Source organism: Puntigrus tetrazona, chromosome 13 (genome assembly GCF_018831695.1).
Source record: "Puntigrus tetrazona isolate hp1 chromosome 13, ASM1883169v1, whole genome shotgun sequence".
NCBI lineage: Eukaryota > Metazoa > Chordata > Actinopteri > Cypriniformes > Cyprinidae > Puntigrus > Puntigrus tetrazona.
This window is the reverse complement of record NC_056711.1, coordinates 4,888,210-4,904,642: the sequence shown is the minus strand read 5'-3', so window position 1 is coordinate 4,904,642 and position 16,433 is coordinate 4,888,210. Positions and strand designations below refer to the sequence as shown.

General features: G+C 38.8%; 1 protein-coding gene across 1 annotated transcript in view; it reads left to right on the top strand.

The window, feature by feature from the left end:
* The first annotated feature begins 550 nt into the window (after positions 1-550).
* gbf1 (golgi brefeldin A resistant guanine nucleotide exchange factor 1) overlaps positions 551-16,433 on the top strand; it is a 66,315-nt gene continuing 50,432 nt past the window's right edge. Inside the window, exons 1-3 of the mRNA XM_043256111.1 lie at positions 551-707; positions 2,600-2,702; positions 3,179-3,245. Of these exons, the coding sequence (XP_043112046.1) occupies positions 2,607-2,702; positions 3,179-3,245 (163 nt within the window). The 5' untranslated portion in view covers positions 551-707; positions 2,600-2,606. The remainder of the gene's footprint in view (positions 708-2,599; positions 2,703-3,178; positions 3,246-16,433) is intronic.

Sequence of the window (16,433 nt, the reverse complement as noted above, 5' to 3'; positions counted from 1 at the left end):
TAGCAAACAACTTTCAAATACATTCCAAATAGGTTTGAAACACTATCACAGACTACAGTAGCATCGGCGTGTATCGTAGGCTGCATTTCTGCCCTAATCTTCCCAAGGACATCAACACCGTTAGATCTTCACTCGCGATCTGACAATAGATGTCCGTTTGGAAACCGCAATGCTTATATAATGTCTTCGCGGAACCGCATCGCCGGAGCTCGTGTAGGTTGTGATAGGAGAGAAATAAGCCCGTGTTTATGAACTCTGAACGCCTCCGTCTCGAGGACACCGCTCTTTCGTCATCGCCGAAGCTCAACCAACCCTGTTCGGGCTTGACTTCATCGAAGTCCCGCCCTATTTTGAACGCCAACGCGACAACATTAAACGTTACGACAATGATGCGCATTCCAATCGGCTTCCTGTCGTATAAACGCGAAAAACGGACCATCTCAAAAACGTGCCGTTGCGTTATCGTTTCCAAACAACGACATAATCTGTTTTAAATACACGGGAAGCGAGGGCCCAGACTCGAACGGTCATTGGTTGAAAACAGCTGCCGTTTGACAGGAAACATCAAGGTTGTGTGCGCCTGCACCATTTCCACGTCAGTAAGTTTGCCTGTGGAGGAGATTACCTACCGGTGACAGAATATCTGTCTTAGTGCTTTTACAGAAAAACAGCAGGGCATGACAACACTACGTGGAACTGTCTAAAATGTAAGCCTTTGTTCGAAGCATTATCATGTGTTTGAACGCGTTTGGTAGCCCGCTAAACTAGTTAGCCGAAATGAGTAGAGATGAATCTGAACGCCATTTTGGATTCGCTGCCTGTAGAGTCGGCAGCAAGGTGTTCACTTGTTTCTGTTTTGACAGACGCTCACACGCAGAAAGAGGAGCACGCTCTTATGAAACACAGCGAGGGGGCCACGGGATGATATTTAACACGTTTGTTTGTGCTGGTTAACGGCTGTAGTCGGTATGACAAACCGCTTGCTAGCTTGTTGACAGGTCGGTTAGCTGCATCTTCAGCTTTGTTGTTTATTCATAAGTCGTTCGGTGTCCTCGTTCGTAGTCGCCTCTCGAAGTAAAAGACACGCGCAAGACGGTCGGAGAGGCATGTTCTCGTTATGACGCGCAGGTCGCTTAACGTGTTATGTTTTGCTAGCATTGCTAGCAGGCTCGCTAAGCTCATTGGCCTACTGATCGATTCAGCTACAATCAGTTTACGCTCCCCTTCAACCTTTGTACGTGGCAGGGCGAAGAGAAAAGGATTGTTCGCAACGGAAGGATGCTGGCGTTGTTAGTGCTGCTGGAGATAACCGGGAGCTCGAGGCTGTCATGAAGAAGGGGGCTGATCTGTAGCATCATGAAGCCGGTCGTTAGTACGTGGTCTTCATCTCTGAATGATCCAGGCCTTTTCGTTGGGATATCTGCTTGCAATAGAGCTAACAACTTGCGCTTTATTAGACGTTGGATTGTCGCTTACTGTCGATGCGTGTAGGTCTAGAGACGGATGCTGTATGTAGGCACACTTAACCCTGTCAAGCCTGACATATACAATAATAGAAAAAAATGTATATATACACATGCATACACACACTTGTTGAACAATTCTGAAAAAAGAGCTTTTTAAAAGAATAGCTAACTGCATGAATGTTAGGTATGATTATATCACCCATTAATGTTTCCTTTAATCATTTTTTTTTATATTAAGAGATGTGTAGTTATGATCAAAGCTGTCTACACACAAAACAATCAAGTAAACCAGTCGTTTCAGTCCTTTGCCTTCTTAAAATGTATTACAGAATCTAAAAGTTAAACATATTTTTTGATAATTTAGAGGCCTGACAAATGATTCTTTCCTGAATATATGATCTCGTTGACTTTAGGGTTAAAATAGAAACATTGTTTTAAATTTTCCAGATGTACATTGCTTTTTATTTGGTTTCGTAACTTTTTTTTTTTTTTTTTTTGCTTGCTTCAAGGCTGATACAAAAAAAGCCATAGTCAACGTGACGTGTGTAGTTACAAAACCTTAAGAATAACAGAGAGACTTTTTGACATGCAGATTTATTCACATGTTTAACACCGTGGTTGTGTTATACCTAGATTTTATAATGCCACGGGTTACATGGCTTTCAGTTTCACCAGAAGATGAGCCAAATGTTTATCTTTCTGCATAAACGAATACATTTTCATGTGTGTTGGGATTACTTTCTGAAGGTGCTACATAAATACATTTTCTTGTCATAAAGCCTCATAGTTTTATGTATCATCTGTATTTCTAACATTACCGTTTTCCGAGAGACATATCCTTGCATCAACACGTCCCTCTAAAACGTTGCGATTTCTTTTATGCCTGTCTTGCCCCCACAAGGCACTATCTTGGATAATGAAATCTGAGCTGCTGCTACCTGTCTGCTCCGTTGTCTGATGCTTTGCACAGAGATTACCTCCAGCTTTAAGCTCTGCTCTAGAACCTGTGGTCTAGTTGAGCTGTCTGACTAGGACCATCATACATAATGTCCCTCTTGCCTTCAGAAAAATGACACGTGCTTAATGTTGAGCTGGTACTTGTGCGTAATCACGCGTTTCTAATTAAATCCTAGATTCACTATGGTGGACAAGAACATATACATCGTTCAAGGAGAAATTTCTGTTGTCGTCGCTGCTATTAAGAGGAACTCTAGATGGAGTACCCATACTCCTTTGGTAAGTTGTCCAGTTTAGTTTTTAGATAGATAACATGGTTGTCTGAAATGTAGAGATGCACTGAAAACGATAAACCGATAATTATTTTTATGTTATGGACGATATTAAAATTCTACACCTGTTTGTCTAAAGAAAGTAAAAATAAAGCAGATTACAAATCAGTCGATTTTTTTTTATGTTTCGAGTGAATTTATGCATTGTGACATTGTAATGTGCAGTATAAAAAAGATTTGCTTTAAATGATTGTCAGATGATGGTAATGTAAATGTCAGGACAGGAGAAATTATGCATATTTAAATATCCAAAATACATTTTTATAGTATATCACTTTTTACTGATTAGTGAGAAAATATATTGGCCAGTACTTGATATGGTATTCACACATCATGCGTCCCATATTCAAATAACATGAAAATATCAAATGAGAAATTGCCACTAACTAGAATGATTATTTTTCTCTACTTTTTTTTTCACAGGACGAAGAACAGGACCCACTACTCAACAGCTTCAGCCACTTGAAAGAGACCCTCAATAACATAAAAGGTTAGACTTGATCAAACTCAGGATTCCTTTAGATGAGTTATTAACTAAGTTATTGAACAATAACTGTTCGGACAGTTTTCTGCCATTTTGTAGTTTATTTATTAAGTCTTTGTTTCATAATTGCAACTGTTGAAATGCCCTTTTCTAAGTGAGCCTAATTAATACAGATTTTGTTGATTAGAAGTATTAAAAAAAAAAAAGCACAAACAAAAGGATAAGCTGCATTCTGCCAAAGCGCCATTTCTTCTTTTCCTCTGTTTGAGACTAGAATGAATGGCGCCAGGCAGGATCAAACTAAACAGACTCATTTAGCATTCGCAAAAGTGCTTCTTTCCTGCTACAGAACGAAAGCATATTTAACCAGGTGTATGCTAAATTTCCTCCGAGGAAAGGGATGGCCTTTTCAAATCAGTCAATATTATCTTTCTCAATGTCTTACTATTGGGCTCTTATGGCACCTCGTAATTTTTGGGGTCCCATTGAAACTATGTCAGTGTTTGTTCATCTAGTTATACAAATGCCTCTTAATGAATAGGACAGCTAAGGTAAATGTTATGCTGTGTTTTTATGTAATTGTTCCTCTGTTCAAAAAGAAATGAAAATTCTTTCCGCGATGCTCTTTAAATTGTAATCAGTTTATGAAAATTTGTTTAAAATAAGAACTCTATTATGCCGTGACAGATGACTTTCGAAAGGCGTAGTGAACCCCCAAATGAATTGATTGAACTTTTCCACAGTTCCAGTTATATTTTTCTAGAATTTGCTCACTTGTTGCCACAACAGTGACATCTATGGTTTGTTTACAGAATTACAGTAGAATCTTAAGAGCTTAGGAGTTCAAGTAACTTTAATGAATGCGACGACTGATTAAAACAAGCCCTTTAGACTCTTTTGGGTATGAGTGGCACAGACTCTCTCGGCTAACATGACTTCCCTTTGGTAGCTGAAAGTCCTGCTAAGCATGCCAGCCTGATTCATCACAGTGAATTTCAGTGCGTATTAATGGAGGGGTGTGAGTTGATGAGATGTGCAGCAGTTCTCTACTCTGTCTGCATGTCGTCATGCCTCTGTAATGGAAGCCCTGGACAGGGAGTCCTCTCTCCGGAGAATAGTGCTGCTCGGAGATGGACAGGAGCGGCTGTGTCTGGACGCAGGGAGAAATCTGCCAAACTCCCCCTCTGACCCGCAGCAAAGACCTTGTTACTTCTCTTGCGCCGTTGAGAAAGTGTTGGCTTTCATTCGCCTACTGCATAGATGATGCTTGTTTTCCAATCTTGGGTACGCTACCGACCAGAAGTTTGGTGTCAGGAAAATCTTTTATAAAATTACAATGTAAAATAACTGTTTTACATTGTAATGCATCTTAAAATGTAATTTATCCCCTTGACTTAAAGCTGAATTTCAGCTTTCAGTGTCACACTATCTTCCATAATTCTTTTCAATATGTATATACTGTATATTTCTTATTCTTATTATCATCAATGCTGGAAACAGTAATTAGTAACTGACCTATTTTTTTACACACTTGGCACAATAGTAGGTCAAGTTATTTCTGGAAATATCAAACAATTTCATTTGATTTACTATTTGTATCTTAATAATGAATTCAAAAAGAGTAAGCCTTTTCAAGAATGATAACGTAAGTTGAATTGGGGTCATATTATATTGGCAGTGTTTTGGCTCATTGTACTGTGGATTACATTTTATATGTGAGTCTCTTAAATGGTGTTGGGTGGACTTTTGTAGCCCAGCTGTCTTCTTAATGAAAGCCTAGTAATTCCATTCACATTGTGGCCATTTTATCTTGGCCAACAACAAAAGATACCGCTGAAGGAAATATGGATTAGCCCCAAAGGTTTACTAGCCACTTTCACTGGCTTGATAAAGGTTTCATTCTCCTTCCTCTGCACCAGCCGTTTGATTGGCAGGCACATGTGCCGTGTGGCGGCAAAGTGCAGCTGGAAGTATATCATCTGCAGTTTAGGTTGGGTAAATATAGCAGGGAGGCTTGTCAACCCGAGAGATGGATTGTTCTGGGAAAGGAAGTGTTGTCTCTCGTTCCACAAAAAAAGTGTTCTCTTCTTGAATAAGGCCATTTTAGTATCTCTGAAACAGAGGTTCCTGAATTAAGAACGTCAGAGACATGTGTTCGTGCTACACATGCAGTACACCTGATTCAAGCAGCAAGAGTGGTTTTTCAAAAATGTGCTAAACAAGACTAAATGTTTTTTATTTTTTGCAAATAGTGTTTTTCCTCCAGAAATAATCGATTTGCACGTTGGCAAAATTCTTAACTTATTGGCATGGAAGTTGGCTTTTTATTTCAATAGGAACATAGGTTACATTTTGTTACAGATGCCACAAGTACCTTACTGTTTTTTTTAAAGGACATACTGAAGTCATCGCTGAGTTTTCGATTAGTCTCTTGTCTTGGAATCTCAAGCATGAAGGTGGTGACAGCAATGATCTATTTCATCTGGTGTTATTTGCACAAGACTCATGGAGTGAGCTGCGCTTAGTTGCTGATAAGCAGGTCACAGCTGATTTTGCAGACTTTTGTGTGTTTTCTGACCTAATTTTGGGGGAAGTTGTAAAATGTGTTGTAAAAAGGGACATGCTTAAGAAGTAACTGAAATTGTGTAATAATCTTCTCTCCCTCATGTTGTCTAAATCGGTTCGACTGACATTATTTTGTGAAAAATAGGATTTTTACAGTTTCTCAGCCAGGGTTAGTCCACACAGTGAATGCCGGTGAGGGGTGTAAAGAAACTCTTACGGACTGTATTTTGAAGACAGCTGAAAGCATTTACAGATGAATATGTGTATACGTTCGCTAAGTTTAATTAAACATGTAAAAAATTACTGTAGCCTTTTTTGTGCAGTATATAGAATAGACGTGAACATCAGCAGTCCTCTGTAAGAAGCAGAAGCCACTCAGATGTTCTTGTTAATCCTGAACCCTTCTGGAATTACAAACAAGCTTCTTGGGGTGACCAATGAATGTCAGTGTTTTCCTGTCATCAGCCTCCCTTTTTGAAATCCAAAAACACACTGGTGTTGGAGAAATGAGCTTTAGGTCTTGCATCTAGCTTGTTGAACAGCCGGTCTATGGATCTATTGGTTTTGTAAGGGAAATATTCTAGCTCTGATACGTGGTCTGTTTAACATCAAATTGAGAGCTGGGATTCAGTCTGGGGTCAAGTAATTCTCTGGGATATTTTTGATATTGGCTGTACGTTGTATATTGTACTGTTGAGGCAATAAGGGGAGGGGGAGGAGACATCGCATTGAATGGAGATGTCTCACCTGCTCATAGTATTTACTTTTTATACACTAGTCAGCCTGAGCCTTAGTCCTTTAAAGCTTTGAATCTTCCTCCAGCCCTCCCCCTCCCTTCACGTCAAAGGTCAGGTTTTTGACAAGTCTGCAGAGGAAGCCGACAGACTAAATCCTCTCATTTTTATTCATACAAATACAGGTTTAAAGATGCCACCCGGTAGATCCAATACCAGAGCTTTGTTTGATTGACAACTCTCTCACTTACCCTGTACTCCTAGCCTTTCCTCTCGTTTGGTTTTCAGGTAAAGAAATTCCTCTTCTAATAGGTCAGACCACACCATCCGACGATTGGATAGCGACCGAGTTTTGTGGTAAACATCACAGTGATACTTTGATCGCTGGTTCTTTTCAGGCACTTTTCTGTAATCTCTTCATCTCCTGAACAAAGGGCTGTGGAGAAGTTCTTTGACTGTGTCTTTTTGATTAAGAAATTTGCCATGCCTTTGACAGGTCCTGAGTACAGTATTTGCAAATTCCTGTCTCTATACTTGCATATTTGAAGCTATACTTGACATCTCAACTTGTACATAAATATTTTCTGTTCACACAGTTAAGAGCATTTCCCCAAAGTTGCTAAGCTATTTGGAGCAATTAGAATGCATTGGATCAGTGCTAGAAAATTGTGGTTATCTTGAAGTCAAAATTCCAGCTTTTGGACCCTGACAGTTATTCACACATTCCTCATTCTTTACGTTAAATAATGGGGTTCAAGATTAAATTACGTTAGATCGTAATATCCCTTGTACTGCCTTTTTAAATGAACTCGATTATAATAAAAATGCAAAAAATCATAATGCAAAATTCAATAGATGCATGATAATGAGAATGGGATTTATTGGCATGACTATAACAGTAGGAAAAATCGTAATGTTTCTAAAGCCTGGCTCATGCTGTGTGAATTTTTATTTTTTTAAGCCACAATTTGGTTGTCTGAGACAAATTTAGAAAATCCTAAAAGATTCCTATAATCCTAGGCTAAAATCTGTAGTCTTTAATCATTAGTTTGACATGTTCACCGACAGCAGATTAATGGTCGATGTGAGCAAATTTTACCTCTCTTCGTCGTACGAGATATCACACTGCAGGACTATGCTCCGTCTTTTCAGACTGACAGAACTTTCAAAATAGAGATTTCTTCCATATGCTCTCCTTCCTCTGCTTGTGAAATTCATCTGATATGTTGCCTTTGCTTTGATAAACACTGGTTGCACCGCTGTCTTCATGTGGGTGTGTGGTTCTGCTTATAATATTCTTCTTAAATACGCTGGTTTTGCTGCCGTTCATATACTATTCAATGCAGCTCGTGTTCACTTAATACTGTGTGGGTTGATGTAAAACTCTGAACAAGATTTTTTTTGCGCGCCCCCTTTGTTAACACGACTGTCGTAAAGTCTGACATTAGTAACAACGGAGATCCCACAGTGTGATATGATCATCATGTTCGTACAGTCGGACAAGTACAATCCTAAATGACTTTTTTTTTAAAAATCGCAATGTCAGTCTGGCTTTATTTTCTAAATGTTTTGTATAATATGCCTTCTTTTTTTTCTGTAATAGCCAATGGGTCTTACTTTTAGTATTCAAATTAGATGGAAAAAAATGAGATGACTAACTATTGTTCAGCTGCCCACTGGTGTCCTCTGTTTCAGTCTGAACACACACAAATGTGAACTACGCTACAGCTCAAGGTCAAGTGTGATCTGTCTCTGGCTCACAGCTGCGTCTATGTGCTGGCGTCCCAACAAGGGCTTCTCCCGGGGCACGTGGGAATATCCTGCTCTTCTGAAGACCTATGGACTCTTCTGCCATTTGATATGTGCATATATATCATATCTAGATGATCTGTTAGAATGTGCACAGAAAAGAGCGAAGTCATAAGTCAGATCAGACTGACACAAAGGCAAATATGTTTACTTACCACGGCAAATGGAGCAAATAAATTCTCTATCCCCTTCAAGGGAAGGGAGAGGGAAGAAAACACGAGGGTCTGCCACTCATGTCCTTGGTAACGTCATCTGAGATTGCAAACAAATAGAAAGTACGAGTGTTCTCGATATCAGTGTTAGGAATTCTTGTACAGGGAAGCCACCTAGGTTTAAAGTTACAGAATAATATAGACAGTAAGAACTGTAACGACTCTTAGATATTAAGAAATTAATTTGTTTTATTTTTTTTTTCAGTTGAGTTAGTTAGGGTAGTAATGTAGCCAGCCTCACTGACGTTGACAATTCGTATCGACAGTAATTGGTCACTGGAGCAGCTTTGATATTTGCCTCATGCTGACATTGCACCATATTGTAATGCATACGTAATATCCAAATTATTATCGTTAACCTCTAATGCTAAGCTGAAGGTTTACAGGCAGTGTTACTGTCCTGATGTGAATGTCAAAGAGATGAGATGACCTAACCTGGTGAATAGTGAGAGGTTCACTGGAAGGAATTTACAACTGCTGTCCCCTGAGGAGAGAGGCCTCCTTCCATTACGCCCAATCTCCCGTCCTGGGTTTCCATCAAAAACAATTCTGGACTGTCCCTGGCTCCTCTTCTCCACATTGATCTCCCGTCCTAATGAGAGATAAGAAGAGAACACTTGCTAATGTTTTAACCTTGTAACCAATACCACACATGTCTGAGTTCTTTGTGTTGACAAGCCTAAACAATTATGAGTTACATTTTTTGGATTATTGGTGAAGTAGCACATGCCATTATTTATTAAATGTAAAAAAGTTTTGTTTTGCTTTTCAATTGGATGCACAAATGCAATGGTGTGTGCTGTATCGAAGTCCCTTTAAGGCAAGTCATTTCACTCAGCAGCCATCTTTGAAATGATTCTCCGGTATGCAACTCCAATCTGTTTGTATGACAAAACAGAGAAATTCTCCAAAATTGTTCATTTAAGCTTATTAAATGAACTATATTTAATAAGCTTATTAAACCTAGAGACATCAGTACTTTTAGTGTCTTTTGATGCTCTCCTTTAGTCATAAAATGCTGTTATATAAATATTTAAAATATTATAACATTATTAGACTATTTGCATAATTATCTTGACTGTTCTTGTATAGTAATATTGTCTTAAAGTTTGGGGTGGGACTACCTATCTGACTGATGGGCATCATTCATGAAACTTTCATTAATATTTGGGTTTCTGTGTGTAAAATGGACCTTCCCTAAAACCCTTTCAGGTTCACATACTATGAACCTCAGATTTAATCGTGTTGATGTTAATGAATTCCAGTCAGTCGTAAAAAGGGTGCACGCGCACGCTCTTTCATGATTTGCATAATCCCCACCCATGAATTACATACGTAAATTGCGTACAGGAATGCTGAGGGATCTTCTGTACTGCCTTTTTTTTTAGGTTTGGCTCAAATATTTCATTAATGCAAAAGAAAATGATTATTTAAAGTTCTAAGATTGCAGATACTTCTGGTTTTCAGAATGCTATTTTTATTAATCCGTTAAATTATTTTCAGAACTGTGTTTTGTCAGATATTAATGTTAGAATAAATGTTATATATGTCAGTTTGGCTAAAAACCCAACATTTCAATAATTTTACACACTAGTTCTGGTTGTGAATAGTTTTTTATACCAACTTAAATTTAGAAAATTTAAATGTACACTCATAAATTCCAGAATTTATATCAGAACAGCTTACTGTTTTACAAAAAATAAAATAATTCTATTCATGAAAGTGGGCCAATGTGTGCATTGGGGGAGTAATGTGATTGTAGAAAGTTGGTTTAGCGGCACAAAAGCTAATAGATAGTGAACATACCTAATTCACTTATGTTAGTTAGTTACCAAAACCAAAACTAGTGATATTCTTCAAATGTAACATTATTTTGTTTTATTCCTCGTTTAGTTTTGATTGCGCAGCAAAGGCTTTAGTGTAGCTGCAGCACTTGGGCTTGAATAATGAAATGTATTACTTGAAGTCGTGCAGATGCTTCCCCGAAGGTGTGTTGAAGTGTTACTTTAGCTCTGTAAATCCAGAGTACATGCTTCATATGTAAGTCATCCGTCCCTGTGGTAAGTTTAACACCCACAGCATTGTACTGGTGTCACTCAGGGTGGCAGAGTGCTCATCATGGCCTCTGTCCCGCTGTAATAAAACGCTCCATAAGTCGCGATGATGGATGCTTGTCTTTTCTTTGCCAAGCGGCAACCCAGTGCTGGTTAGTAGCTGTAAATCTGGCCAGTTAACAGTGCTCTAACCGGGGACTGACAGTCAGGGCTTAGGCCCAGTGTTAGGTGGGGATGCAACTGTTGTCCTGTTTCAGAGCCTCTCAACAATGTGCTGAGTGCACGGAGGGGCCCAGCGTACAACTATTAATCATGCTCTGTGCTATGAAAGGCTCACAGGGCTGGGGTACGTGTGTGTAGGAGGAGGTGGAGGTGGCTTTGGTGGGGTGTTATGTTGACAGGAACAGAGGACAAGATGAAGCACGACAAGCCGACCGACTCCATGCAGCTTGTCCACACCCCCCGACCTCAGCATCTGACCTCGCCCACACAGCGCTTTAGAGAAGAAACGTTAAAAGGTGTGTGAGCTCTAAGGTTAAAACAATTATAGGGGCCAGAGAAGTGAGATTATATACTGCTCTGCTTGAGAAAGCTTCAATAAAGTGCGTTACAGGTTAAAACCGACCATTGTAAGGTTTGGTTTTCATTTAAAATGGGCACCCACTGTATGTTGGTATCTGAATGGTTATTATTAGCCAGTATTAGAGATTGATTGGTTGAATTTGCAATTTGACCCAAACAGCGTTGTCTAATGCACAAGTAATTTTGGAAGCACTAATAATTTAATATATATGTCAAACATACATGTAACAGTAGTCAAGAAAGAGTAGCAGTGATGTAATAGCCTTATAAAAATTATTATAATTGCCTTCATCTTGTTTAAGTTTGCAAAGACATTGTCCACCCTGAGGAAACTGTAATTATTATTTTTTATTTGACTTTTTTTTTTTTATCAACAAGACAATTCGGTTTGCCCATTTGTCAAATTTCCTGCTTCACCGATCACCTACATGTACTGTAGTTGTTTAACACGACACTGAAGAAAAATTGATTTGTACTCGAGACTCTCAAAATAGTCAAGCTCTTTCAGTAGAGAGTGGCGAAGACATGCAAATTGACTCAAGTTACACTGGCAGCTTTTGTTGTGAGGTCTGCAGTAATCCCTCATCAGCGCAGCAGATGATGATTAGCAAACAAGACTGCTTAATTACTTTCTGCCTTCTGAATTAATATTGCTCTCATGTAAACAGACGTTCTGCTGATTTGAAAGCACTGTTTGTATGCAGCTTGAAATGTCCTTCAAACTGGCTTTGAGACATGAGATTCTCATGTGAGGGAGTTTTCTTCAGTAAGATTGGAGACAACATGTTTTGCCTAACGAATAGAATGCTTCTTATAATGATATAATTTTTTTTTTGATGTTATTGCAATGCACACATTTTATTTTGGTCATTTTTATTATTTTCATTGGAGGCTCATTACTTTAATGCGGAAGATTATTACAGGTTGGTGTTTAGTCTAATGTGGCGTAATTGGCAGAAGTATTGAGTGTTGGATTGTTCTTTAATGTTCTGCTAAGCATATTCTTATGAGGTGGTAATTGGTCCAGGGTTGGGAGACTAGAGCTAGACGCCTGCTCATTTTGTTACCGCAAAAGGAGAGGCCACTGGCCCCCCCATAACTCTACACTAGGAGCCGAGGACATTCATAAACTGATGGGTATTAAGGTGGGTTTTGGGCCATTTCAACACCTCTGGCTTCGTCCCGCAGCCCTTTGTGTGGTGACATGTTGACGGGACAGTTGGCATTTCCTAGACTAACAAAATGACCAGGTCTCTGCAGTTTCTGCGAATGCCATGTGCTAGTTTTCAATGTGCAAATCATACTGTTGCTATGTTTAACCAACAGGAGGCCGGAATAAATTTAGCAAAGGCTGAGTGGCTCAATTGTCCTTTTTTTAATGGCTTGTTTTTATCAGCTGTATTGGTGGTATCACCTGCCAGCATGGTTTCACATCTGATCAAGCATTTTGAAGAAAGCCCATTTGTATTCCTGTCATAATAATAGAGAATGTGCACCAGACATGCTCTTGTGTCCTCTTGAATCCCAGTAAACCAGTAAGGTGCCAAGGTAAGACTAAAAGAATGAATCTGTTTATTTGTAGTTGTCTTTTTTACAATTGGCTGTCAATTCTGAAAGTAGATGGTTGCTACAAACAATTATGTTAAAAAAAAAAAAAAAAAAAAATGTAGATCTCTTTTGAATTACACAACCGTTTTTAAATTTGATAAAATATTTCACAAAATTTTAGCACTTTAAAAATGTTGAATGGTACTGTATTTGAGGCACACTTATCTGTAGTAATAGATAAGAAAATCAGCATGGATGTGGTCACATAATCAAAGAATTATATTGGGCTTCATATAGCTTGGAGGAAACTGGGTAAAGAGCACTTTATTGTCTATGCTTTTAGTAAGCTTCCACATGTGAACGCCTGAGGCTAAGAAAAGATTCAAGCTACATGCGGGAGGCATAACTGTATTGTCACACTGAATCTCCCTAAATCTGGCTTACGTGTAGGCCTGGTTAAATTAAAACAAAGCCTCTCTGATTCCGACCTAAGCGATTACCCTTTGAAAGGTGTAAAAAGTATATCAGATATTATGCTTTTTGGTTTCTTACATCTGGTCACCGTAAAGCCATCCAAAATAGTCATGCTAAAAGAGGAAAGGTGTGCGATTAACAGTGTCTGATTTCATTGAGGAGTGTAACATTAGAGTAGAGGTTACTCAGATTTTATTGACAATGGAGAGTCTTATGATGTTGAGAGGGTTCGCTTTTTGCAAGGCTGTCAGGCTGGAGAAATCAAAGCGCACAGCAGACCAGCAGTAGACTAAGCCCTGGTAGAGGGGGAATGGTCTGGGATGGGGGGTTTGCAGAAATAAGGGCCAATATTAGTATTTCAGAGGCAGCGCCTTGCTTGTGTGGCGTTCAGATCTTAAGCCTAGGGCGTCCCTGTGCGAATCCCAGACTGCCTTTATGGACTGAGCTAATAAACCTCTCCACACACACGCGCACACACACCCTGAACACAGCTGCTTGTTATTTCATGCCCCATAAGGACCCTGTGACCACGAACATTCTAATACACATTTCTAATTAAATAGGCATCGGTGTGTGTGCATTCAAGTCCAACTGTCTTGTTTCGCTCCTTGCTTCACTCACACACACACACACACACACACACACACACACACACACACACGTTCACAGACACAGAGATTGACGGGCTTACTGGCGAATAAAATTCAAACCACTCTCGCTTTGGCAGTGCTAGGACAAACACTCTTTCACCGTCACCCATACAGCATTCACACAAAAGCCATCATTTTATGGACGTATGACATTTCATAGCAAATGTTGACAGTGTTTTGAGTGTTGTTTTTTGCACTTTTGTGTAGACCATGTGTTTATTCCATACATTCCATAATATTTTGCATAGTTTATTTTATTCAGTACACTGTTGAGTGAATTCCTGTTTAGTTCTTCCTCCTTTATTCAACAACACTTTTTGGAGGAATTTGTCATTGTATCATGAAGCCAAAGCTGTATTTGGATAAAGATTAAAGTGCAGGCAGAGAATACAGAGAAATGGTGTGTTATTGTAATCGTGTGTAACTGATCAAACACACTTTGCCCATATGCACACTGCAGCTAAATGTGGCTGTCACTCCTCTTTTGAGTTGGTAATCCCATTCTGTAAAAGTACTGTGTAATTTGGTTATTTACAGAAGTGACAACCACATTCTTCACTCATATTCAGACCTGAAAAATCACATTAGGATTTAAACAGTGTAGGATGTAAGAATCGGTGTTGCCAAGTTCATAATTTTCCTGTGAAATTGGCATACTTTCATACTTTTGCCATGTTGGTTTTTTTTTTTTTTTTTTTTGTCAACAGGTTGATGCAAACCCATCACCCCAGAACATTATTTTGACCAAGGATAAAGCCTCTGGAATTTGATTTTAATGAATAGTTGAATAGTTAGAGCTGTGAATGGGCTGGTTTGTCAGACCTGGCAACCCAGCACAGGACGGCACAGACTTTTCTAGACAGCATTTCTACATTTCTCTCTGTTCAGATAATTGTATCACTGTCTTGTAGTTACCTTCAGTAGCCAATGGTAACCTGTACGTTGTGGTATAGGGCACTGGTTCTCATCCAGGAGACCAGGGTCCACTTGAAGGCCCCTGCCAATTTCCAAGGGGTCCTCAATATGACTAAAAGACAAGACAAGCAATGCATTAGTCAGAACATTTAAAAATTAAGGTGTTCCTTCTTTTAAATCATTCCGTCAAGTGTTTTGTTCAGATTTTAAAGGATTAGTTTAGTTCTAGAATATTTCCTGATTTTCCAGATCATTCCAGGATTTTTCTCCATATAGTGGGCTTAAAGGTCTGTGTACTTTGGTTCAGAATAGTAGGGTAGGGTAAAAAACTCTCCTGTTCTCCTCCAACTTCAAAATTGTCTGATCTCATTCCACCTGTCTCACATGTTTCCAATGTGACTACGTAATGCATGAGGTGGTTAAAAAGTATAGATTTTTTTTTAGAAATGGTCAGTCATTTAGCTAGACCCTTATTCCTTGTCTGGGATCTTGTAGAGTCCTATAAAGACGCAATTAAACTTTATTTTGGACCTTCTACCCATCGCCCACCATTTGAATCCAGTATATAAAGTAGGGATGTGCATCTCATGACTTTACCCTGTCAAAATCAGCTCTGTTTTCGGGTGAGCCATTTTAGTCCATGTTGCTTTAAATGCTAATGAGGTTTTTAGCCGTGAAACCGCCTTTCCTAATAATTCCTTTCCTAGTTAGTCAGTTCTCAAAGATTTTTAAAAACCCTTATATTTATTTCTGTAGACGATCACGAATGATTAGAGCAAACATAAACACATTTTTGTAGATCGGGAATCTGCGCATTCCCTTCAAAATTCAATCATCGTTAATCATCTGTCTTAAGCAGCTCCTACGCTGGGAGTAATTGACCACTGCATTGTTTATTATTACTATAAGGGCTGCTTAGGAATAAGTGTCCCCAAATTAGTGAGATTTAGTTCATCCCGATTGATTTGTTATTTCATGATTGATATTGGTTATTTCATGTATGTTTTTCCTGAGGTCTCTGTGGTGTTGTGATATGTCATAGTCACATTCAGCAGTGATGAAAAGTACACCCACAATACTGGTAACAGATTATTGGACACTTTCTAAATATAAACAATAGTGGATCCACTTGTAATTGTATATAAATCACTTTTTGCAGATGCAAATATGTATGAAACGATACACCACAGTAAAAATGACAACTTGTAGCTGGTGCACACTTTTTAAACCGATGCAGCGGTAGCTTTTTATGTTGCTGCACCGAGAAAATGGGGGAATCTTCCCATCCCCAAATCTTGAAAACCGACTGAATACAGAAAGACATTAACAGGGGGGGCAGTAAATTATCAGGATTTTTTTTTTCTGGAAATGAACTAATCCTTTAAAATCTTGGATCTGAGAAGAAGCCTCATTTTTAAAGTTTGATTTTGAGACATGGGAGAGAAGTACAAACTCATAACTCCGCTGACAATTTTATAATGAATTATATCTTTTTAGTTATACCAAAATCAAAAAATATTTTTTGTGTGGAAACTGAGTAAAACTGAGCAAATATTGAGGGGAAAAAACCCCCCAAAAAACATAAAACATTTTTTTTTAATCCTGGTCTATAAGTCATAAAAAACTGGAGAAGCCATGGTGCTTTTAAATG